General features: G+C 37.1%; 1 protein-coding gene across 1 annotated transcript; it reads left to right on the top strand.

The window, feature by feature from the left end:
• Positions 1-867: 867 nt before the first annotated feature.
• On the top strand, positions 868-5254 carry LOC112180628 (U3 small nucleolar RNA-associated protein 6 homolog). Its single transcript, XM_024319185.2, has 8 exons — positions 868-1048; positions 1155-1243; positions 1849-2322; positions 2557-3210; positions 3385-3834; positions 3946-4118; positions 4278-4461; positions 4967-5254. Exons 3-8 carry the CDS (start codon positions 1909-1911, stop codon positions 5054-5056), a joined length of 1965 nt encoding a protein of 654 aa, XP_024174953.1. The 5' UTR covers positions 868-1048; positions 1155-1243; positions 1849-1908; the 3' UTR covers positions 5057-5254.
• Positions 5255-27745: the final 22491 nt, after the last annotated feature.

Raw genomic sequence — 27745 nt, 5'->3', positions numbered from 1 at the left:
CATGCTCTGATACCACATGTTAGAAGAACATAAAGCCATCAATCAGATGTGCATAGAACTACATTGACATGTTACATCATAATTAAGTAAGAATGATTAGAAGCAGATAGAAAGATTACTTGAAGAAGAAGCCATCATTGATTACTGTAAAAGGAAGACTTCTACTCTCTTATTGGCAGCTTTTGCTCAACTAGTAAATAGGACTAGTGCTTTTAGAACGTGTTTTGCAGCAAGAGCAGGGACCTCCTTTTATATTGACACTATACTAACTAATCCCACCTACTCAGGGATTCAAAAGCATACCATAGTATCTTAACAACCAAATCTGCATCTCAACAGAAACTAGTAGTTCCACTTTCATAGGATATTCAAATTACATGTCAAAGACTCGACTTAGACAAAGTCAAATGAAATTATCTGCCACGTATAATTAACCAAGTCCAAAACTAACAAGCTGAAGGCGACTCCAAGCTGTTGATTGATTGTATTCAAGGAAGATGTGAGATTCCATGGAGAATTCAGATCCTCGTACATGATATCAAGCTTTTAGCTCAACATTTCAACTCCATTGTTTTCCAACATATACATCAGGAGGCTAATTTTGTGGCGGATCATCTAGCTGCATTAGCTCATAGCTCCCAAAACACTTATGTATGGTTTTTCTGTTTACCCCTATCTGTGTCTACATTGTTCCATTTGGATCAGCTGGCAAGGAGAGTAGGTCGAGATTTTGTGTTTTAATTCTTGTCTTTTTATTTTTATTTTTCTGTCATCGAAAAAAAAATGATAGCCCAATTTTAAGCAAATTACCTCTTTCCTTCAATTGCATAGCATTAAGTACATGAAAAAGGAGCCAAACCCGAGCAACGGGCCCTTTTCGGTAAAATCCCTTTTGGAAAGCTAAAGCCCTGAGCTAAAACCCTGGGTGCCGCTCTCTGAACTTTGCAGACGCTCAAATCCATTCTACTCCGTACTACGGGACTGCCGAACTCCAGCGCCGTTTCTTCACTGCTTCTCCTCCTCTCCGTCTCCAAGCTCCAGCCGCCAAGTATCTCTCTCACCCTCTCCGTCTTCTTCTCCTTTGTATTCGGATATTCCTTTTTTTTTTTTTACTGAAGTTTCTGATTTCTGAATTCTAATGTTCACTTCTTCAGTTCTTCCGTTCTTCGGCGGCTCGCGGACTGGACCTTGATCAGTGTTCGAAATTGCTGGGTTATTCACTCCAGTCACTCCACCGAAAGAGGTATTCTAGTAAAACCCAATTCATCTCCAAATTGATAAAACCCAAATTGAAATTGTTGATTCTGATAAATCCCAGTTCTTGGGTGGGTTGGGTTTGCTGAATTTGTGCGTGTATCATGGGAGGTGGATTGAGAAGGATGCTTCTGCCCGAAAAAAAAAAAAAAGTAAAAAAAAATTGTGCATTCATCCTTTGCTTTGATGCTGGAAGTGAGTAGTACCAAGTATTATTCATTCTCTTTTGTCAAAACCTGTGATGGATTTATTTCTTTATGTGAATGCATTATCAGTTGCCTTTCTCTTTGCAATAGTCAATTTTTAAATGTCTGCATGGTTGAGATCTATAGAGCACAACTATTTTCTAGATTTTGTCTGCTATGTGAGGCTATTACTGTGAGATACAACTGTTCAGTGAAGATTTAATTGAGTTTCTTGTGGCAATGAATTTTATTTTTAGACATGAGAGAATCCTAAGTTCGTGTTTGCTAACAGGATGGTATGGGGTTGTGGTGTTAGGGTTTTCCTTGTTGCATTCATGTCCATATTTTCTGAATGGTGTTCATGTTTTTCTCAAAAGTAATTGTGGCAGAATTTTTTTTTTTTGGTCAGATCGCATTTGAATTCTTATCCTCATTTTGGTTTGGTCCATTCACTAAACCATAATAAAGAATGGCTGACGTAGTCCAGTACCGACTTGAGCGTATGACCAATGAGCTCAACGATCTCGAGCAACGCGGAATTTTCACGCGCAGAGAGATATCTGAGATTGTCAAGAAGCGTACCAAGTTTGAGTACCGGCTCAAGCGTCCGAGCCCACTCAAGGAGGACTACCTTGCCTACATTGACTACGAGACTCAGCTTGATTCACTCCGTCGACTAAGAAAAAAATCAGTGATGCGTGAGCTGCAAAAGCAGGGCCTCAAGACCACAAAGAAGATGAAGAAGTCAGTTTCAGACTTTGCTGGAATCATGAGGATTGTTGATATTTATAGGCTTGCAGTCATGAGGTTTAAGGGAGATATTGAGCTCTGGTTTCGGTACCTTGAGTTTTGTCGACAGCGAAGGAATGGTAGAATGAAGAAGGTAATACTCACACCCCTAGAATGGTTCCTTTTTCTTATTTATGGTGTTAATTTAATTCTAGACATCATTACTGCACTGTAAGAACAACTGAATTGCATTTGGTGCTAATTGAACTCTCCTATTTCAATCTATGATCAAATGCATATAACTGTGTGTTTCAGGTATTTAAAATTATTTTTTTTTACCTGTTGCATTAAAGTCTGAAATTGCTGATAGAGGAATGTCTTTCTGTAGGTCCTGGCTGATGCAATCAAATTTCACCCAAAGGTCCCGGGTGTCTGGATCTATGCTGCAGCTTGGGAATTTGACCATAATTTGAATGTTGAAGCTGCCCGTGCTATCATGCAAAATGGGTTAAGAGTTTGCGCAACTTCAGAAGACCTCTGGATAGAGTATCTTCGCATGGAACTCACATTCCTCAATAAATTAAAGGCTCGGAAGGTTGCTCTTGGAGAGGATGAGGGCACTTTTGCTCATGATCAGATAAGTTCTGATGAGAAACAGTGGAGAGATGAAAACAAAGACTTATTCATGTCCCTTAATGACGAAGGAGAAAATAATGAAAGGTCAGATGATGAAAATGAAAAGTCAATGAAGAAAATTAGTAAGTTTCAAGAGCAAGGTTTTAGCATACTAAGAACCATATATGCTGGAGCAGTAGAAGCTCTTCCCTCTAGTTTCAGTTTGAGAAAATGTTTTTTGGGGATCCTGGAAGCAACTGACTTGGTTAATTCGGAAGCAATACGTAAGGAAATACTAAGCGATATGAAGAGAGCCTTCTCAACAGAACCAGAGTATTGGGATTGGCTTGCAAGACTTGAATATAATCCTGCAAGTAGGGAAGATATTAGTGAAGATGTCACATCTCAGATAGAAAAAGCAGTTCAGGTATAGATGCATTTAAACTGCTTACATCCTAAAAGTAGCAGCTTCATTTATGTGGTGTTCATTTGACTAATATTTCAATATCTTTTACTGACATGTATCTAACATAAACTCTTGCATTTTCCAATCTTATTTGACTTATGTGCCTGTAATTGTTTCATGAAATCCTTGCATTAGGTTTACGAGGAGGCTATAGAAGTTTTACCTACAGCCATAATGCTCAACCATTATGCGAAATTTTTGAATGGTGTTGTCACTCTTCTAAAACTTGAAAACAAGCCTTCTGGGTTAGCTAGTCCATCTGCCGGTTATATTCCTCTTCTTTTGAGGGCTTACGAAAAGGTTAAAACTATGGGGTATATTGATGAGGATCTTGCTTGTCAGCATATTTCATTTCTTCTGCAACTTGGAAGACTAGAGGAAGCCCAGAAACTGGCAGAAAATCTTTGTTGTGGAATATTTTCAAATTCAATGAAGTTATGGCTATTAAGAGTCTCTGTAGGTATTAGACACTTTACAAGGGATTCCATTTCACCGAGTAAAGCTGACCTACTATCCATCTTTGAACTTCTTAAAGATGTTTTGACAAGAGTGTCCATTTCAGAAGCTGAGGACCTGTGGTTAATGGTACGGTGTCTATACCTTTCTACTTTTTCCTCTCTCCTGTACTCTGATTATGACTACGCGTAAATAGCACTTTGCTGAGGACAATTTTAACATTTGCTTTTAATATTGCAGGCCCTTAATTTCTTTGCAAATCAAAAACATTACTTTGACAAGTTGGTTGAGATTTCTGTTAGATCATTGACAAAAAATGGCGGCAGTGAACAAGGATTTTCCCTCTCTGCTGCTATTGTGCATTTTGTTCTTCAAAAGGATGGAGTACCGCATGCTAGAGAGATGTATAAACGGTAGGTCATCTCATTATGAGCTAGATTCTTAACCCCATGGGATACACAAGAAGGCTAAATTATAGTTCAACCAGAATTGTTTGGTGTATGGTTTTTGATTATTAGCTTATGCAGTTGTCACTGAGAAGTTTCTGAGCTTGTGTTATGTTTCAATTGCAGCTTCATTGCTTTACCACACCCTGGGCTTGCACTATATAGAGCCTGCATTGAATTGGAATCAAATCTTGCATCCATTGGTGACAAAGATAGCCTCGTCAATGCCAGGAAATTATATGAATCTGCACTGAAAGCTTATGACCAAGATTTGAGCTTATGGCGAGACTACTATCTGATGGAGACCAAGGTAAGCTTTCCCTAGCAGTTTACAAGCATCTACTATAAAGAGAACTACAATTTCCATTTCAATAACAATTCTATCTTTTCACTGAATTTGTTTCTTTAAAAGAAACAAAAGAAAAAAGAGAAAAGAGAAAAAACAATTCTATTTTTTTCAATTTTCAGTTGCCCAGTAGTTATCATTGATTAAGCGGATGTATTGTGGATAAAACTTGTGCTACTTTCACTCTGATACCACTCACACTGTTGGGCAACTTTGTTCTTCCCATTATGCTACTTTGTTTAGTAGCTGTCTTTCCATTTTGTACTACTTTGTTCAATATCACCATTTTCTTTTTGCTACTTCGATAGCAAAAGTACATGTTCATTATCTCTTTTCTAATTGGTGCCCAAACCAAGTGATTGAATAAATGCTCAGCTACAAGAAAAATTCTTGCAGCTACCGTTGTTCATCATCATGTTTGTTTTTATCATATAATTTAGTAGCTGATGTAATTCCACTACTTTTACAGATGGGAACATCAGAAACAGCTTCTGCCGTACATTGGCAAGCACGCAAGATTCTAAAAGACACGACTGCACTTGTTACACCAGATTTGTAATCGTTGTTATGTGAAATGATACAGTTTTGACGTCATGTTTAAGATATTCACCTCTTTGAACGTGGTTGAATTTCAGTTGGATCCGGGATATTAATGGAATCAGGTACTAGTTGTAAGTTTTGTTCTGTTTTCTTTTGGTCTTGATGTTCTTTTATGAATAAAACATACTGGTGCTCGAGGTGCTGGAGTTGCTTGAAATCTAGTGCCACGGTTTGCTGAAATCCATATCCACCAGAAGCTTCTTGATACCTTTCTCCTGTTCTAACTTGAGACCATGGAAGTAGCTAGCACATTTCCAGTTTTCCACCCTTTACCTAGTTTAGCAACCAAACCAATAATCCAACTTCCAATATAACCCTGGATTAAACAACTGGCGATTATTGCCTTCCCTTATATAATAGTTGATTTTGAGCTATGCTTCCTCTGCGACTCTTTTAACCCCGCCTTTCATTCCTCTTCAATGATTTTTAGGAACTGGTACTGCAATATAATCGGATTCTTTATTGCCATTGGTCATTGACACTGCTCAATTTCAAGATAATGCGACTTATTCACAGCCCTGATCACCATTGTCGTTTTTTTTGGGTATTTCTAATGATAAATTAATAAATAAAGTACATAATACATCCAAGGGGCAATTTCAAATCCATTGTACATATGGGGGAAATTTCTGTTTCAACCATTCAATTTATCTTCATAATGAACCTTTTAACAATGATAACAAAGCAGGATATACTTTTATCTTTAGATGACAAATCAATTATCAATTCCGTAGTTGATGCATCTGCAAAGAACCCCATTTCCACCATATCTTGAATTAAGTCCTCGGATGATGGTGTTATATGTCCAATATTTGGAAAACAGCCTTTCTGTCCCATTTCTCTAAGCAACTTTTCTGCTTCAACCAATTAGCTAGCCCCCATTACAGTCCATTAACATCACAGTATGTGTCTTCACATTAGGCTGAACTCCTGATGATGACAAACTAGAGAACTCTTGCATATTTCAGTTTTCCAGCTTTGCACAAACCTTCAATGATGAATTGATGATGAATTTACACATAATATCTAGTTCCAACTTGTTGTCTTCCATCTCTCTAAGCAGTTCCATTGCCGTTGAAAGGGGGTTGTTTCTACATCGCCCATAAAGTAAAATGGCATAAGTTTGAAGATCTGGAAGCAGGCTGTAGGCCACAACCTTGCATCTGCTAGAACAACTTTTCTGCTACCTGTATTCTCCCCGCTTCACAGAAACCGTCAATAAGAGTACCGTAAGTAATGGTATCGGGAACAAGTTCCTGCGAAGCATTTTTTGACAAACCTGGTTGGCCTGATCAATCTTTTTTATGCTTACAGTCCTGTTACAACTACGAAAATCGACCATGCAGCCCATGCTAAGCATCAGATCAAAGACTTCTCTTGCTTTATCCATTTCTCCTCGCAAACAGTAACCATCCATTAGGCTCAATATCTATTTGGATCATCATTTCAGCGACACTTATTGGCTTCCACGACCATCTCCTCCTTCCACGATCATCATTTCAATCAAGACACTGAAGGTGAATAACTAGTGTATCCTTGCAAAAACTGGGAATGATCGCGCTATAGACGACTATGTCAGGCTCACAAACTCTTTCTTCCATCTTCCTAAGCAATTGCTCTTGTCACCCTTCATTCACGGTACTTTTATAACTATGCTGAAAGTAACCACATCGGGCACACAATGACCTCCGTGTATGCAGCATTTTGTTGAAAATCTCTGCTGCTTTACCTACACTATTGTCTAGAACAAACCCATTGATTCTAGTAGGTGTTGACACCTGGTTGAAGACTTGTCCCAAGACAGATAAGCTAAATGCCATTTGATTTAAATGGCAGAAGAAACTAATGATAATAGATACAGAGTATAAACATCATAAGCGAATCCGATCAGACCCATTCGTCTATTCAAAGCGATGACTGCAGAATAGTGTTTCAATTTGACAAGTTGACAGAGGACGCCTTTGAAGCATTTTATCCAACACCGTTCATGGCATGTTCAACACTTCTGACTTTGGGCACACAGCTTCCCTCGATGGGTTTCTCTTGATTTTGCTGGGTCTTCTTCTTCTGCTCATGTAATTGTTGATGAAAACAACGAGAGTGGTAGCTAGAGTGAAGAAATGGCACATCTCTTGTGCTGCTGAACCAAGAAAAGCAGGAAGAAGACGTTTGGCGCATCATTTTTAGAAAGATCAAGTCTTCAAGTCTCAACTTCACAACTAAAACTGGTCGCTGTGATCCTTTGAGCTTCGCCAAAACTCCCAAAGACTTCATTTTGTTTATGTTTCGGCACTCGGTGCTACCAGGGCCCTGTTGTCTAAACTCCCCTTAACTGACAACTTTTTTTGTCTCTAGTCATAAATATATATCTTTTTATTTATTTATTTAAATATAAGTATATATTATCTTGTGTACCAAGAAAATATATATATATATATATATTTTTTTTTTTTCTGAAGATGAGGTTATATATATTAATCATACTAGGATGGCCAAATTTTGTAGTAAATACAATTGAAAACTTAGAGCATAATTATGTAAATGGTCGGTTGTGGACAAATTTTATATCATCTGAGGATTCTAGAGAATCAAGCATAACTTGTTAAATCTGAAATTGAACAAGTTTGCCTTATATTGATTATCGTTGTTATTTGATGTATACCATCTTCACCTATTAGATCTTATGTCAGATTCAATTTTTCAGCAATGTCTATGCTTTGGTGCAACAATTGTAACATCATATCAGAGTTGATTAAATTACTCTGGTCCATCCAAATGTTGTTCTAGCATTAGTTCTTTTTGTTCTGGGTCTTCTTCTAGAGGACAACTTTGCTCTTGATCACTTAGATCATCTTATATTAAGTGATTGTGGTTTGGTTATTGTCTCTCAGATAACTTGTTTCAAGATTTGATAATACATAGTTTATATCCTCAAAAGTTCTCATTTCAATTGCAACTCTTAGAAGTTTATAAGTTTTTTCCACTTTTGTAGTAACACTATAAATGAAGCGGTTTCATGTAGATCATTCTTTGGTTATAAGTTAGTGTACACTGCGATTGCTTAATATTTTGTCATCTTTGTTGCTTTAGTGAGTTTATTTGCAAAATTATACTCATTTTTATCGTATTTAGTGCAAGTCCCATATTTCCTCTGTGCTTGTTATTTATTTGTCTTTTATATATTGGTTTTATTGCAATTAGTTAATTGTTGATCTTTTTTTTTTTTGTAATGACTAATTTCTACATTAGATTTCTTACAAAACCATATTTTGTTTAAAAAGAAATAGGGAAAGGTTACTCCACTTGGACGTTTCAAAGCCCATATTCTATATATGACGCCAACTTTGATATTCTGGAACATTCTTGTACATTCTTGAGTCATCTTTAAGTCACAGCATCTCCTAGCTTTCTTAGGTATCCTAGTATCATCAATACTCCTAATGTCATCAGGTTTCCTAGTCCAATTAGGACTCTTCTTTTCCAGGACATTTTGGAACCTTCCTGAGCTCTCCTTGTGTAACAGGGATTCCTATTCATGTTAGGTTTCCATTTCCTGGCAGGAATGAGTTTTCTTGTCCAACTGAGATTCTGTCATTCCTTTTTACAAGCTTGACTCCTAGTTGACTTAGGATTCCTACTTCAACTGGGACTCCTTTTCCTAGTAGGATTGGGAAAACATCATTTCTCCATTTCTTATTCATTTATGCGCCATTTCCTCCTTGCTTGCCTTTTTAGACTCAAAATTACCTAAAATAGAAAACGAAGTTATAAATGATAATGTTAAGAGAATAACTAAGTAAAATGTAGAGAGAATAATGTTGAGACTAATTTCTACTACATTTTTAGTACATTTCTCTTTATATTTTACTTAGTTATTTCCTTAACAAGGTCATTTCTAACTTGTTTTGTGTTTTTAGGTAGTTTTGAGTCTGAAAATGGAAGGCAAGGAGTTATATGCGCAGAAATGAGAAGAAATGGAGAAATGAAGTTTTCCTAGTTCTACCAGGAGAAGGAATCCTAGTTGAAGTAGGAATCCTAATGCAATTAGGAATGAGCTCGGAAAAATGATGTTGGAAATGAAGAAATGACAAAGTCCCAGTCGGACCAGGAAACCTGATGACACTAGGAGTCCTGATGCTGCTAAGAGACCTGGTGAGGCTAGAAGATGCTGTGTCTTGAAGATGACTCAAGATTGTTCTAGATTATTGAATTATTGAAGAAATTCGGCAATATTGATAATGGATTTCAAATTGGCCCATTTTGGGAGAGTCTGGCCCGAAGTTTGAAGCATGTTGTCTCGCCCCCAAATCCAAAGCCAATATTGTACTGAAATATGGCTCGTGAATTTGTGACGTGAGTCAAAATAAATAAAATTTTCTTCTTAAATAAATCAATAGGAAGTAAAAGAAATTATATACATGTCTGAATAGTACTTTTATTAGAAAACAAAATTGTTAATATATTTACATAACCAAAGTTAAGCAAAATTCAAATAAGTACAGGTATTCACTAGAAATAGTAGTAGAAAAACATTCTTTTATCTAGTAGGTCATCCCGTTTCCCCAAGCATCTACTCAATACCTGAAAACAAGAAGGTGTAGCATCATGAGCAACACAAGCCTAGTAAGTACACAACCTACATTCTTATATTAATGTATCTTACAAGAAATCAAAACTGAACAACCAAATAAAAATGTACCGAGAACCATTTATACGTTCGTACCAGCTCTTAAATATGTATATATATACACACACACACACACAACATATGCATATATATTCAAATATATTCATCTGCGTGAATGTTTATGAGACTGGAAATAAATCACATAGTCACATCTCCTTATCGAACCAACAAATATTGCAGCATTAATATATGAAATAACCTCAAAGCAATGCATGCTCGATTCTCTTCTTATTTAACACCGTAACATATTAATAATATGTTGCAGACAGAAATTTGATTAAAATAATGTAAGTACACTTCTCTTCTTAGTGAATATTTCAGATTAACTGGTAACAATTCATAAATCCACGTGCTAGGATCCGACGTACTATACCAAAGCATGGGTAAGCCGCAAATAATATAAGTTCACTTCTCTTCTTAGTGGATATTTCAGATTAACTGATAACAATTCATAAATCTACGTGCTAGGGTCCGACGTACTATACCAAAGCACGGGTAAGCCGCATCATACTGAGGACACTACCAAAGTATGTATACTCAAAGTCGGCACTTCCTTCCTATGAGTATAATAGTACACTATCTGTAGGAACTAGGGCCCAGGCTAACTTCTCATATCACAAAATACTTTTACCAGTAATTCACTTAAGCATGGGGAAGTACTAATCACCTGGCTTCACAATTGTACTTCTTAGACATAATCAAATTCACAAAATACAATATTTATGAATTATGGATCGTAATATATGTATATGTACGCACACATATAGAGACATATATTTAGGAATAATCTCATATGAAAACATATGTAGCATAATTGTATAACACAAATAATTAAATTCACTAGCAAACAACATAATTAAAAATAAGTTTATACATAACTGAAATGAAGTAAAATATGTAATAATAAAGCACAAGCATTAAATGAGTAACTATACACAATTTAACAAAATTATATTGTAGTTAGTATTTCAGTTCTTATGTCCAAATCCATTGAAGTTCATTGACCATGTTCATGTTTCTCCGATTAGAGTCATCAAACTTCAACATGTGTTATGTTGATCATCACAAGTCCGAATTAGTCAAATGAGTACACTATTTCAAAGGGAATTTCACAAGGAATTGAATGGAATAAGTCATGTAATCCAGTTAGGAGTGATATGGTCCAGAAATGGTGAAGAACCATAACAGCGCAGAAACTGATATTTTTGTTACTAACCTTTGATGTCTAAGTCTTTACGTACTGTGTATTTTACCATTACTTCTAAAAAATTCCAGATCACAAGTAGAGGTCCTAAGCTTCAAATTGATATAAAGTTTGTAGAAAATGGTTAAGAAATGAGGGAGATATGAATTTTTGAAGTTGTGATAGCTGTGTGAGATTTCCAGCGAGTTTAAAAGTTGAAAACTGTGATTAGCCATAACTTCTTCTTTTCTTAATCTTTTTTAGTGATTCAAAAACCTAAATAGAAGAAATTTTGATGAGGAATTTGATACTATAAATAGTTTTGACAAAAAAAACATTTTTGTAGACAAAAATACAGGTTTGCAGCAAAGCAGATCCTTTTCCATTTTATCATTGGTTATGCATTTTGATAAATCTTAAAGACAAAAGAACATAGAAACGTATTCATGTACTTGAGGAAATCAGAAGGTCATGTGATCAACCTTTGGACTTCTTTCACAAAAAGGAAACTTTTTAAGAGAAAAAGGATGAAGGATTTGTGTGAGGAACTTTTAGTTGAGTTTTCTCTTCAACTAAGGGAGTTTTTGATCAATTTTGCATTTGATCTTCAAGCTTGTAGGAAATATGATCAGATCATATGTTTATATAGGCTAGAATTAGGCACTAAAATGAGTAAGGTGAGTGACTAATCCATTAAGGTGAGTGGTTAATTAGGAATGATTAAAAGGAAAAAATAATATAAGGTGAGTGGCTAGTTAGGATAAATGATAAAAAGGAAAGAAAAAAAAATATAAGGTGATTGAAAGAACATAAAATCAGCTAGCTAACTATGTATGTATGTATGTATGGCATTTTGATTGTACATAGATACATATATACATATATACAAATATACATATACATAAAGATACACATTTACCACTACTAGAAAAAAGGCCTAAGGGGACTAATAATATGTGTGCCTTTTGATACCTATAGGGACAAATATGTGTCCCCTTTGAGCTATAGAGACATATATCATATGTGTGCCTATTGCTTGTGTTCCTATTGCTAAATGACACACATATCTCAAGCTCAAGTGTCCCCATATAATAATGTAGACCCCATGTATTCTAACTTCATCCAAATACATATTAAATGATATATACTTGTACTGTTCACAAATACAAAAACATATTCTAGTGGATCCTTGTATACCACCTTTTACATAAATACGAATACCTATTATTTCAATTGGGGACAGATGTAACATCTGTGCCTATATATCTCCAACATGAGCATACATATGGTGTTATACAATACACAATACACAATCGCAATTATAAATTCAATCAACTTTTCAAACATAAATCCAAATATTAGCTTTCCCTACACAGATTTCATTCATCCAAGAGCAATATACAAAAGTGGTCATTGTTCTCCCAGACCATAATAATTACATGATTAGTTCATCTCCTCTCTAACCCAAGCTAGTATTTCTATATCTAATATGGCAGAAGCCATTACCCAAAATATATATAGTTCATCTTCAATATGTCAATAAAATGGCCCAAAATATGCTAATTTTGAGATGAATCATAGATACCAGCAATTGAAGTAAACAAACTTCCTACAGCTTCCATCCTAGTGTCCAAGTAAAGTCACATACCCTTCCATTGGAGTTGATTGCATTTCTTGGATCAATTGAGGTTGCTTCTCTGCGATATCAGAAAGTGTTGCTATTAGCTTCTTAATGGTATCAGGTCCAGCACTTATTATACTATGCAAGGGATTGCCAATACGAGTTTCAATGCTATTCAATTGAGTTTGGACAGCTTGCAATTACTCATCCTTTTTTGCTGCTTCCTCTGTCAACCTCGTGATCTCAGGAAGTGAGGCTTCAAGTTCAGACTGAAGTGATGCTACATCGCAAGAAACTGCTGGCTTTGCAGTTTGTATTCCAGGAACATCAACCCACTCTACTCCCAGTCCATATCCTCGAACTGTATTATATGTCTCTAGTCCAAATTGCTCACAAAACAATTCATTCAATAAGTCTATAGTGAGTTCCCTACCATTTACGCGCTCCCTTTGCTTGAGCTTATCCAATTCCAACTACAGCAAAATCATAAACTAATTTAAAGTAAGCTAATTACATAAATAAGCAACCATGTATACTAAGCTACAACCAATATCACAACACTTACAAAGATATTTTCTACTTCGTCATTAATTGGCACGGTACCAGTACCGTCTTTCTTTGGTTTGCTGTGAATCAATCTCCAATCCATGATGTTATACAATCAGCCACAAAATGTAATCCAGAACTACTTATCATGAACAGAATGGGTGAACAGAGCTATGTAAAAACTAAAGGCATGCTTTAACATTTTTGTTTAAAATAAAACTCATTGTAAATGCAGCAGGAATGATTAAATTAAACATGGCACCTTATGGTGTAAAAGGATCAGAAGGCAAGTATGAATACACTTTTCAATCAATAGTTTGCAATGGGATCAGAAGACACTTTATAGTAGTGTATCTAAGCTCATTATACCATGCTGTCAAATTTGTTCAGAAGATTGTACAAAAAAGCAATGACATTTTCTTACAATTTTTAACTTCATACTTGATGACATAAGTAATTAAATATGCTATTGCCAAAATGATTCATTCCAAATCTAACATAGTTAAGACTAAAACCTGCGAATAAGAGAAACATGTAAGCTTCATACTTTTACTCTACAAGAGATCAGTATCATGTTGATGGTGTTTAGGGGAAACCAAAATACCATTCATGAATATACTTTGAATTTGGCCTGGATATTTAACAGTCTCTGCCCATCAGAAAATTGTATCAAGTACATGATTGTAATTAAAGTAAGCATTTCATTATGTTTCTGTAGGCAGAAAACAATTCATGTTAATGACATTCTTTATAAACTAACATTATCTATCACTTGACCCAAAAAGGGAGCATCAAAACACAAAGGGTCAATGAAAGGGTTGGTTTTCTATCTGCAGCAAATCGAAGTAACATCTATCATTCTATAAACTTACTATTTGTACTGCTCCTAAATATCAAACTGGGTCAATGAAAGGGTTGATTTCACTACAGATGGAAATCAAAATAACACCTATGATTTCACACACATACTATTTGTACTGCTCCTAAATTTCGACATCAAAATCAAACTCTGAAACTCTTCAGAACATCTTATGGACTTATAGCTAACCAAATAAATACACTACTGAATTTAAGATTTAAAGTATGAGGATCACCATTAACACCTCCCTAGGCTTAACCAAGAGAAAAGAAATCACCTTGCAACTTGTGAGCAAAACCCAACAAAAACTAAAATACTTGTAGCAGTAATATGCCTTACAGAAGGATACATTTGATATTTTAGCATCAGGAAGTTATAGTCTTCTATCTGCTTTTACAATTTCCTCATCAGTCCAAACACAGACAATCACAAAAGTTTAAGGTTCAAGAAAAGATTACAAAACATAGGAAACAAATATTCAGATTACGTCCTTGTCATGAACCCTAGTTCTTCAAAAGCAGGTATACCCCTCATACCCCGAACTACTAAGGCTCCATGTTCCCGACACACATTTTATATGCTAATTTAACCACACGAAATAATGAAAGAACACTTTTTCAAAAAAGTTCTTAATCATACATCGCACGCATACAACTGGCTACAAATGTAGATCCATAGCCATTAATATATAAGGCACTCTAATTGATCCTCCTCTCAATCTCTACAGCCCAAGAGCCATGACCCTAAAAGAATCAAAACCAACAACATAACCAAGTCTGCTCCAGACTTTACATATCAGCAATCCATACAAAAACCAAGTCTTTCTTGTCAGAGAGTAAATAAAGATAAATAGATTCCCAAAGTCTCATAGTAGACACCATCCTAAAATAGAACACAAAATCATACATACTACTATTTTGGAGGAAAAGAACCAAACCATTGCTCAACCTATCCATAACAATTTAGAATTCTCAACAGCTCAACCAACAAGAAAACATCAAAATCAAACATTCAAAACCAAAAAAAAAAAAGAAGAAGAAGAAGCAAAGTTATGAACTTACCGCCATCTCTCCCTCTCCACTAGATTCAGAACAGCCCCAAAAAATGTCAGAGCCCAATATTAGTCCTTTCACGAAAGCCAGAGGCCGGACAGTGGGAGACAATTCTTCCAAGGACTGGATCTGAATGGAGGGTTGAGTAGGAAAAGGAAGAGGGCGAAGGCTTCCATCTTCTGACGGAGATGAAGCTCACCTTCCCTATAGTCGGAGAAGGCAAATTGGCCGTCGGGATTGATAGATGCTAAGGATGGAGCGAGATCCCCTTTGCTATTAACATCCCCTCTCTGCATCCTCGGTCCTTTCAATTATAATGGTATCTATTGAGAGAGGAGACATGAGCTTGAGGCAAGGCTAAAGTAGAGAGAGAGAGAGAGAGAACTAGGGCTAAGGCTGAAAGAGAGCCTCGAGGGTTTAAGATAGGAAGGGGAGAGAGAACTATCTCACAAATACGTATTTCAGTGCGTATGTAGTATTTTTATCAAATAGGGACACTTCATCTGACCCTTTTCAAAGAGGAGGGAGAATGTGGAGATAAAAATACATATTTGCAATGTGTATGTGGTATTTTTATCAAATGGGGACACTTCCTTTGTTCCTTTTCTAACTAAAGGCACACATAAGTTCTTATGTGCCTATTGCTCACTTATTGGCACACATCTCTCATATGTCCCTATTTCATGTGTCCCCTTAGGCCCTTTTTCTAGTAGTGTTCCCAATTAATAAGTAAAGAACTTTAGTGCTTTCTAAAGGTAAAAATGACAATAATTAGTACACAAATGACATGCATCACAAAAATAAAATAGATAATAGTATTGAGCTCAATGATAAATATCGAGTGTACACAAGAAATATGAACTAAGGTATTTTGGTAAGTTTACTAGAAGTCTAGTATTGAAAAAATTACATATCTTGTAAATGCGGTATGTGATGTCATTGGTTTCTAAAAGGAAAAAAAAATGCTCAAAACAAAGTAAGATTTTTCGAATATAGTTAATAATATAGTGTTCTATAGTTGACACTAATTTTCGGGTTATTATACATGTAACCATGAATTTTTCAAGTTTCGGCAACTCCAAGGAATTCGAAGTTCAAGGCTGTGAAGCATCCTCCACTCCATTCAAGCATCCTTGCCGTGATTCTCATCCATTCCACCACCTTTTGAAGCTTCTTGCGTCCTTGAAGATCAACAAGTGTAAGCATGAACCCCTATGTTCTGTTTTCGGTTTTGAATTATGTAAACTTATTTCGGGTTTTTAATAAATTGCGATTTGGTTTTCTTTCTTGGTTTTATGAATTGTGATTTCTTGTGTTGATGAAGTGTTGAATTTAGTTATGTGATTTCCACATACTATGAAGAATGTTTTAGGTTTTAGGTTTTCAAGTTGATAAATTGCGATTTCTATATGTTCTTGCATAATTGTTAATTTCGAACTTCAATCCCAATTGTTATGTGTTAATTGATCTTTGGATGCATACTTAGGTTGATGAACATATAATTGAATCCATGTTAAGGTACTAGCGTTCTAGGCTTTAATAATTTCGGTGGAAAACCTAAAATTATTTAGGTAAATTACAATGAGTCTTGCATGCTTAATTAGCGTTCTAACTTGTGTTCTTGACTTGAATTGATCAAACTTCCATGATTCTTAATGCATTGAAAGTTTTTTTATTAGTGATTAGCTACCAGTAGTGAGTGCATGATTAATACAGTTAACTATGATGCGTTCATATTTTGATTCATGATTTAATGTTGAAACCTAGCCAACGTGTTAATAGTAGTTAATTACATATTAATTTCGTTCCATTTATATATTTCTACTTGATTCTGGTTTTGATGTGTCACATATGTATATAATTACTTAGTTGTTAAATAAAATAAATCCTAAATCCCCTTCTTATATTTTTTTTGTAAATAATATATATTCTTTAATTTGTTTTACTAACGCTTTATTTTTCAGGAATTAATTAGGCCATAATCCCTGGTTGAGAACGATCCCTACTTATTCTTACTACATTGATAGGGTTTTAAATAGAGCACTAATTTTGTGTAGGTCAAATAACATTCAAAACATAGCAAATATTACTCTTATCAAGATGTGTGCCTAAAGCTATGTTTGAGCTCTTCATAGAGCATACAATGATGGTGGCTATGCTGGCACAAGAGGAAGAAAGACGACTTGGTCACAACTACATTGGCTCAGAGCATTCATGATAGGAGCATAATTGTGGAAGCTAGAAGACGTCTTGAAAGATTATGAAGCATCTAGAACTCATGTGGCAACAAAGAATCCTAATTGGACACAAGATTCGCATCAAAGTCAAATCTGTTTCAAATTCGGAAATCTGTCTGTACAGATTAGTCCACTTCTACAGAGTCTTGAGAGTAGCTTAGAACAAACCAGATGATAATCCTTACATGTTTGAGATGTCTAGTTTCCAGAACGTTTTACAGTTCATCAATATCAATTTTCTATAAGAAGTTATGGCAGAACAAGCAACTTTAGACCTATCTTCGGAAAAAAAAATTTACATCTAATTTGCAATGGAGACATGGAAAAAAAAAAGTTTAGTGATCTTTCGAGCCCCTTTGAATCCATATCATTTCTAGTAAGATTCTAACTGAAATTATATAGTGTATTTCAATCCATCGCTCTCCGCTAAAAAGATCAATTTTTCAGTGATTTGGTAAAGTAGGAGCTTTAAATTTGTGCGTTCTATTCATCTTAGTTTGATTTTGGTAAGGCTTGCTTTCATCTTAAATTTGTGTGTTCTATTCATCTTAATTTGTGCGTTCTATTCATGGTTAATTTTAAAATTATTGACACTTTGATTTCATTTTGACTTTAGTCATATCATCACTCTACAAATTGTTTTATGTATCTGGGAATGATATCTTGAATCAACGTTCCTTAATCAGATGTGAGAGGTCTTGGATCTCCTTTAGTTGAGGTGATATGCTTATATCTTTCTTCAGTTTTGTATAACAGTCATGATGGCATACTAAAATCCCCAAACTCAGTTACATAGTGATTTTTCACCTGAGCCCTAAACTTTGCCACACTAATTGCAGAATTTTTGATAAATTGCACTTCGTCTTGCTCATCAAGTTTTTTTTTCTTTCTCTAATTAGCAATGATATTCACGAGAAAAATTAGTCTGTTGTACAATGATGTTTAATTCATGATTGACTTGCCAAATAGAAAAAAGAAAAAAGAAAAAGAAACATAATTACAAGAGAGTATAGTGAGGGTAATTTGTTAAAAAAAAAAAAAAATAATATTAAAGTAATGAAAAAATAGAGGGGGTGTGTGAATAAGGAAAATGAGTGTGCAAATAGTACCACCCTATCTTATTCATGCATTTTCAGGGGAAGTTAGATCCTCTTTTTCTAAGAGAACTAATAATTCAACATGTTATCCAAATTTTTGGCAAGTGGATGAAGAATAATTCATGCCTTATTGGAGAACGAGAACGAATAATTCAACGTGTTATCCAATTTTTGGTCAAATAGATGAAGAATAGTCCCTGGTTTATTGGATAACTTGGTGATTCGCACTTCTTGTCTTATTCGTGCATTTTGAGGGAAAGTTGGATCCTCTTTTTGTAAGAGAACCAATAATTCAACGTGTTATCCAAATTTTGAGCAAACAGATGAAGAATAAACCCTGCCTTATTGGAGAATGAGAACCAATAATTCAATGTATTATCCAAATTTTAGGCAACCGGATGAAGAATAATCTCTTCCTTATTGAAGAACCTGGTGATAGCACCACCTTATCTTATTCGTGCATTTAGGGAAAGTTGGATTCTCTTTTTGTATGAGAACTAATAATTCAACGTGTTATCCAAATTTTGGGCAAGCAGATGAAGGAAATTCCTATCCTATTGGAGAACGAGAACCAATAATTCAAGGTGTTATCCAAATTTTGGGCAAGCGAATGAAGAATAATCTCTTCCTTATTGGAGAATCTGGTATTCGTGCATTTTTAGGGAAAGTTGGATATTCTTTTTGTAAGAGAACCAATAATTCAACGTGCTATCTAAATTTTGGGCAAGCAGATTGTGATACCCTGGAAATTCGTATTTATATTCCAAGAATTTTCCAGAATTTAATTTGTGGTTATTGGACGGTTTCATGGCTCGTGGATAGAGCGGAAGTGTTTCGGACGAATTTATATTCAAAAAGTGTGGATTTAGGGGGGGGGGGGGTTCACAGTCGACTTTTGATACGTTGAGATTCTCCAAGAACTTCCTTCACGAAAGTTGTAGAGTGCGTTGATACGGGTTCGTGGATATGTGGAACGCGTCAATCGGAGTTCATATGAGGAAGTTATGGCTATCAGAAGAAGTTTCCATTTTAGTATAAATATGGAATTTCAGAAATTATTTTCATAATTTCATTTCCATTTCCGGAAATCACTTTTCTCTCTCGGTCGACACCTTCACTATCGAGATTTTCCGTCTGACCCGACCCGGAACCCGGCGAACCGACCCGGCTTTTCCGGCTATATCCGGTGGTCTCCGGCCATGAAAACTTCCAGATCAGCTCACCTTAGCCGTCTGCTCCTCCCTCTGGTGTCCTCTAGCAGTGATTCTCCTTCACGGCAGTGCTGCAAGAAGGCAAAGTTTGGGGATTTCAGACCCGACCTGAAATCCTTGTTCCGGTGACGGCATGGCTTCAAGTTTCCTTCTTTGGGTTTGTGGAAGCTTTCTAGATTGATCTATGGTGTTTGTTTGGATCGATTTACGTGGAAATCAGTTCAACTCGGATTGAGCAAAAATTCAAAGCTTGTGAGGTAGTTTTCGACCCTTTATGCTTGTTTTCTGACTTCGAGCTAGTTATGAAAATTCATAAGCATGGTTAGATGAACATTTTTGATGTTGGGAGTTTTGGGAAATAATGAGTTTTGGCCTGCGGAGGTGCGCCACCCCTTGTGGCGGAATTCCGGAGGTGTTCTGGCTATCTAGTTGACTGTTTCTAGTATTATATATGTTCTACTAGTTGATACGAGCGTTTTGATATATAATATGCAAATTTTGGAGTTCAAATGGATTTGTTATGATTTTTACCGTTTCATATCGGTGAATTTATTCGATTCTTGAGGATCCGAGCGTTCGATCGACTTGTGGTTTGGACATATCGATCGTAGAAGTATTTCGAAGGCATTGGGTGGTCTCGGATGTGGTTTCGCCTCAATTGGCGTCACTTTGGAAATTTTTGTTCGATTTAGGGTTTCGAATGTTATTCATTGTGTTTCAGTGACTGAATCAAGGCTGTACTTCCTTATGTGTTTGACAGAGGGAGTTCTGTAAGCAGTCTAGTAGTGTGAAGACGCAGCGGGAGTTTCGAGGTGAGTAATCTCACAAGGTTCATTAATGAACGGAATACCCTTATTGTTTTGAGAGTTATTTATTTACTGCAAACTATAGTTTGTATTAGTAGGCATTCCTGAGCGGATGACTACATATATATATATATATATATATATTTACGTGAAATATATATGTTTTGGTGGATTTGTGGATCTATGGAAATAATAGGCATGAATGATGCGTTTTAATGTTTGTGATGTGACTTTTCGGAAAACAAATGGCGGGAAATGGTATTTCTATTGTTTTGAAAAGTGTTTGTGGATTTGAGAGTCACAGGTTGTGATTTCTCCTTTTGGTTTTATTTAATGTTTTGATCCGACGACCGATGATCTGAGGATGTGAGAGTCACAGGTTGTGATTTCTCCTTTTGGTTTGATTTAACGTTTTGATCTGACGACCGGTGGTCTAAGGATTTGAGAGTCACAGGTTGTGATTTCTCCGTTTGATTTGATTTAACATTTGGGGTCCAGTGCGACTTGTTTAATGTTTTGATCTGAGGGTCAAGTTGGCCTAAGGATCCGGGGTTGCAGGTTGCATCCTCATGACAATGTTATATCGTAAGGTTGAACCTTGGCCGGGTGACAAGTTACGATTCAGTTAGAGCTCTAGTCTGTCTGCCATCGTACCTCATGGATCTAAGTAGGTTACTTACGACTCCTGGGTACATATTTTGTCCAGGTTGGACTAAAGAATCATATTCGATTTGTTAGGTTAACAATTGATACGATTTGTTGTTTTGTCCAGGTTGGACTGATTTGATTGTTTTGTCCAGGTTGGACTGATTTGATTGTTTTGTCTAGGTTGGACCGATTTGTTGTTTTGTCCAGGTTGGACCGATTTGATTGTTTTGTCCAGGTTGGACCGATTTGTTGTTTTGTCCAGGTTGGACCAAATTGTTCTTTTATCCAGGTTGGATCGATTTATCATATTTGAATTGTTAGGTTAACCATTTATATGATTTTGTCACGGTGTAACTTGCGTTGTTTTCTTTTAGGAAAAGAGTATTGTTTCGGGAAACATGGTATGTTTTCCTTATTTTCAAATTGAAAGGTTTTCCTCATTTTTGGCTTGCGTTGTGTGGTGGGTTGTTTTGAGTTATTCATAAGGGCTTGCAAATCTCTAAAAGCCATGCCCCCCTCCTTTTTTGAACAGCAAAGTCTATCCCATGATAACCAATGAATTTTTCGATTGTCTGCCTTACTACCCCACCAAAAGCAAGCGCAAATTTGATGGAGAGAATCACAAAACTCTTTAGGAAGCAAAAAACAACTCATAGTATAAGATGGTAAAGCCTGAGCCACCACCCTAATCAAAAGATCCTTCCCCTCCTCACTTAGGAGCTTCCCTTGCCATCCAACCAATTTCTTACTCAAACTCTCCTTGATGAAAGCAAAAGACTCAGTCCGATTGTGCCCCAAGTAAGTGGGGGAAGCCCCAAGTACTTTTCATGTTTAGCTTCAATTACCACCCAAAAAACCAGCAATCAACTGGTTAACCTCTTCAGAAACCCTTTTACTAAAAACAATACTACTTTTTGGAAAATTTATCTGTTGGCTTGACGCCAATTCATAGTCCTGCAACACACTTTTGATATGCAGACATTCATCCATGGTAGCCTTACCAAAAACTAGGCTATCATCCGCAAACAACAGGTGATGTATAGTCGGTGCATCTTCACAAATACTTATCCTAGCCAAATCACCACAAGAGACTTTACGCACCAGTAAAGCAGAGAAAACCTCTGCACAAAGGAGAAAAAGATATGGAGATAAAGGATTACCCTGCCGCAAACCTCGAGATGGAGTAAGATACCCTCTAGGCTGCCCATTAATTAAGAAAGCATATTTAACAATGGTAACACATTGCATAATTAATCCAACCCAAGATTCATCAAAACCCAAACTCAGCAAAACGGCTTTCAGAAATCCCCACTCCATACGATCATATGCTTTACTCATGTCCAACTTGAGAGAGAAAACCCCGTCAGAACTGGAATAACAATTATGGATATAGTGTGAAACCTCATGAGCCACCAAAGTATTATCCATTATCAACCTCCCCGGAATAAAAGCACTTTGAAAGGGAGAGATGATAAAAGACAAAATCTTTTTCAATCTGTTTGCAATCACCTTAGAACAGATTTTGTACACCACGTTGCACAAAGCTATAGGCCTTAAATCCGCCACAGAAACAGGGTCTTTAACCTTGGGTATCAAGTAGATGTGTGTGAAACTAATCTCCCCAAGCAACTGACTGGTACTAAGGAAATTCTAGACTGCCTCAACCACATCACCACCTACAACCTCCCTATATTTTTGAAAGAATAGAGGAGGCATTCCGTCTGGGCCAAGAGCCTTAGTGGGATACATTTGGAGTAACGCTGCTCGTATTTTAGCCTTTGAGTATGGAGCACATAGATCTTCATTCATGCTTGCAGTCACTATAGGTTGAATCAAATCAACAGTAGCATGCAAGTGAGTATAGTCAACGTCCCCTGCTTTGAACATGTTAGAAAAATAGTTCAAGACAACACTTTCCATCCCCTCTATAGAGTCCTGCCATACTCCATTATGATCAAACAAACCATGCAAGCGATTCTTAGCTCGGCGATTAGATGCTTTCCGATGAAAGAACTTAGTGTTCTTATCACCCTCTGAAAACCAGGTCACTTTTGACCATTGCTTCCAATACGCATTTTCTTCCTCCAAAAGGCAGTCCAACTTAGAGTTCAGTAGGTTACACTCATCTTGATTCTCATCAGTTAGGGGTAGATCAATGAGGGCTTTCAAACGGTCACGTAACAGAACTATTTCTTTGCCCCTGTTGCCAAAGGCAGTCCGCTGTCATCTATTCAGTGAGAATCTGGTGTGCATAATCTTCTGCATTACCTGAAACAAAGGTAGTCCTCCCACCGCAGTATCCCAGCCCTGTGCCACCGCATCCTGACACGTAGAATGCTGTGTCCAGAAGCTTTCAAAATGAAACCTGTGTGCTCTCCGACTCAATCTCGGAGGAATATAACGATTAACCCCCAAAAGGATAGGAGTGTGATCCCCATGTATAGGAGGTAAGTGAGTAACTCTTGCAGCAGCAAAGATAGATCTATGTCACCATCACAACCGCACAGTCCAATCTAATCCTCATACCAGGGCCGCACCAAGTAAAAGGAGAACCCACAAACCCTAGATCAAACAAATCACACTGAGTCAACACATCCCTAAAGGGTTACATCTGCCTTTCTCGTCACACTATCCACCCTCCTTTTCATTTGAATGAAGCAGCTCATTCATATCTCCAATCACCACCCAAGGTAGGGAGGACTCTGCACCGAGGGATTGAAGCAGAGCCTAGGTCAAATGTATGTTCGCAGTGACTGGGTGACCATATAGACCAGTTAGACGCCACGTAATCCCTGACCCATCAGAGGGCCTAACCTCGACATCAACATGATTTTCTGATTTGGATATGAAGGTCACGTCCAAACCATCGCACCAGAAAAGAGTGACACCACCATATTGGCCATCGCTAAAAACTGCTTCACAGTTCTTCTCAGGTCATTCATATACTCCCAATCACTCACTTTAGTTTCCGAAAGGAAAATGAATGTGTTTGAACCTAAATTTGGCAAGACCTATGTGACGTTAAGCCGGGGCCCACATGAAGCAGGCCCAGGTCATAGTGAGCCGTGATATAATATTCAGCCGAGGTCCGACTCACTTCACTCCAGCCGAGGTCCGGCTCACTTCACCTCAGCCGAGGCCCGACTCGGCTCACCCCAGCTGAGGTCCGGCTTGTTTCACCTCAGCCTGGTCCTGGCTCACTTTAGCCGAGGTCTGACTTGCTTCACCTCAGCCGAGATCCGGCTCACATGAGTCGATTTCTGATTTACTTGTGGTTGAGAAAGTCTTATCCAATGCCGTTTCAATTGGCTAGAGACACTGATGGCAGGACATTATGAGCAAATAAAAGCTACTGAATGACAAATTCTATGTTCAGAGACATTGCAGCACTAAGTGTGGCCGTTACAAAAATAAGCATTGAAGAGCCATGATGGTCTGTTACAAAAATAATCGTTGATGAGTCATGATGGTTGATTGCCAATTATGAACATCAAAGGAATTTTATTCATAGAATCCAATTTGTAATCAATCCAGTCTCACAATTAAAGTTGAGACTGTATTTGTTTTATTTATTTTGTACTATAAAAGGGGCCGTAGACAACTTTGTTATGGGTCCACGACCAAAAACACAACAGCTGAATACAATTTCAACATTCTCAAATTCTCTATCGCATCTCTACACTCTATCAATTTACAATATCTCTCGTGAATTATTTTACTTACTGGTATTTTTCTTGTCTTTCCTGCACTTTACATTCTTGCAGATTTATTTTGTCGTTCTTTAATTCCTTGCTCATTATTTTATTTTCTCCTATGATTGATTTCTTTGCAACTACTCTCCTGCATTTACTTTTTCACAAATCATATTAAGAAAATCATATAAACAAGTGGTTAGGGTTCATGCGTTTCTTCGTCCGTACTCATATTGAATCAAGGCATCAGGGTAACACCTTATACTTTGATTTTGTTTTTACTGTGACTTGTGAGTATCTGCATCCCATAGATTTATCAATTATTACTCGCACTTTCACATTCATTCACTAAGTTGCACAGCACGAACACTCCGGCTAGCAAAGCCGACTCGTGTAAAGTCCTTGCATCCAAGGCAGAGAGAACCCCGCGGCCGAGATCGATCCTTCCTCGGCCCACAGTCGACTGATTAGAAGTCAGATCAGCGCAAACCCTATAACCTAGATCAAAACCTCGCTCGGCCTCTCGGCCGCGAGTTGGCACGCCTGCACACATCACCAAGCCAGAAGGACGCGTGTAAGCCAAGAAGACCTCGGCCGAGACGATTTTTGAGCGAACATCTTTTGGCACGCCCGGTGGGATACTAATGTATTAGGTGTTTTCACAAATGAGTTTATGTGAGCCGAATCCAAACGGCTCAAGTTCAATATATGGTGTTAATGGGAGATACAGCTATGCTGCGTACAAAAGTTTTGTTGACTTCAATAGCCACGCAACATGGAATTTACAAACACACAAAACACAACCCCAATATGGTTACAGTTTTGACAAGGGAGTTGATTTTTCCCTAGATGGTAAGCCCAAATTTGATCTCGACATTGAGTCTATTGATGATATATATGAAGAAGACGAGCCAATTCATGGCTTTGATCTACTCAGAGGGCTAAAGCACCATCAAGAGGTTGATTATTTAAGTGAGGAGGTTGTACACTTTGACATGGTTGTCAGTAATAAAGCCGGCTTAGAAAAATCACAATTGGCTAAATTTGAAGTAGAAGCCGAAGTTGGTAATTCAAGCACATATGCAGAGCTTGAAAATTCGGCCTACATAATAGCCAGAGAACAAGAACCTACTACATGGGGTTTAAGTTTAACGCTTCACAGCTTCCAAAGGCTTGAACCAAAGGCCGAAAACAAAGAAGTTTCCAAGTTTGCAATAAAGCATCGTTGGCCACCTCCATAACGGCACACAAGATTTTTACATTTTGTTTTCTTGCTTTAGTTTCTGCAAAAAATAAAATAAGATAAAATAAAATAAATGAAAAGTTGTGTTTTTAGGAGCCGTGTAATTGATCGGTAGGCATGACAGTATAAGGCCGAAATATTTCTATGATCACGGCTGGAAAAAAATTTGAACGTCATTCGACAATGAGGCCAACTTTGTTTACTAGTTCCTTCACCACTCGGCTTGAGCCGAGGCTCAAGGAATTAGGGAGGGGCTACATCTCATGAATTCAATGAATAACCGTAGACGGTAAAGGACCACGTTTGAATAATTGTTTAGTGGGTACGTGAACGGCTAGTTGGTATCATGAGTACCGCGGTTGTTGAAGAGCCGCACTTGAACGGACACAGTAAATAAAGGTCCATGGTTAACTAATTGTCTACTGGCCATATAGAACGTATAAACCGTAGCCGTCAAAGGACCACGTTTGAATAATTGTTTAGTGGGTACGTGAATGGCTAGTTGGTATCACGAGTATCGCAGTTGTTGAAGAGTCGTATAATCTATCATCCTTAACTCTTTGGGTGGTAACGGCGAGTTTTTCTAGCTTTTGGCAGTAACAAACGGTTGAATAGCTGCGGCTATCAAATGATCGCGGCTAGCAAAGGACAGCGGCTAAATGTCCATAATTTAATGAATCATATGGTTAAATGGCCGTGAAGGAGTAAGCTTGAAATCAACGATTGAATAGCCGCGGATATCAAATGATCGCGGCTAGCAAATGATCATAGCTAAATGTCCATAATTTAATGGATTGTGAAACCAACGGTTGAATAGCCGTGACATAACAAGGAGCCGCGGTGAGTGGCTGCTGTGTGATGAATGTCACCAACGCTATAATGCATGAACCTTGCCAAGAGATTTTTCTAGAAACAATCTTTTAGTCCCTTAACCACTCAGCATCTATGCCGAAGCTCAAGGGACTAGGGGGGCTCTGTTTGAACCTATATTTGGCAAGGCCCACGTAGCAGATAGGTGGACCCGGCCCGCAAGGCCTAATGAAGGACCGCGGCTAATGAAGGACGGCGGCCAATTAGCCGCGGCACATTAAATGTTTATTGTCAAATTGATGACAAGAAATAACGTGTGCAAAGAGCCGTTATTAAATCGGTAGAGATTAAATGACCCACAAGTCATAATGAATGACCGCGGCTAATTAGCCGCGGCACATCAAAGAGGTTGATTGTCAGGAGAAACGTTACCGAAGCTTGGGGCAATTAACTTGAATGAGCATCAGGAGGTGTTATTGCCAATCATCAGTTACACGACCTGATTGATTGCTCATGATAGAATTAATCATCGATAACGATATCACAAATATGAATACTGTTCTATTTGTAATCAATGCGGTCTTAACTGTAAATGCTGAGATTGTTTCTTTTCCTTCATTCTAGTTTAGCTTCACTATAAAAAGGACCATAGGATTCATTGTTAGAGGTCCTCGACCAAACGCTCTATGGGATTACTCAAATTTTATCTCAATATATTTCTACAATTCAACATCACTTAATTATCAATCTTTACGTGTTTATCTTAGGTATTTATCTTTCCTGCATCTTTACATTGTCTCACTTTACATTCTAGCAATTTATCTTTTTACATGTTACTTTGCTGCAATTTATCTTTCTTGCACTTTACTTTGTCTTTACCTGCATTTTCGTTTATGTTATTTATTTCATGTTGTTTACTTTACGTTATTTACTTTATACAAAATACAAAATCACAA

This window comes from Rosa chinensis, chromosome 7, assembly GCF_002994745.2.
Source record: "Rosa chinensis cultivar Old Blush chromosome 7, RchiOBHm-V2, whole genome shotgun sequence".
Lineage (NCBI taxonomy): Eukaryota > Viridiplantae > Streptophyta > Magnoliopsida > Rosales > Rosaceae > Rosa > Rosa chinensis.
The sequence above is the reverse complement of the archived record's forward strand: the minus strand, read 5'-3'. Positions and strand labels throughout refer to the sequence as shown.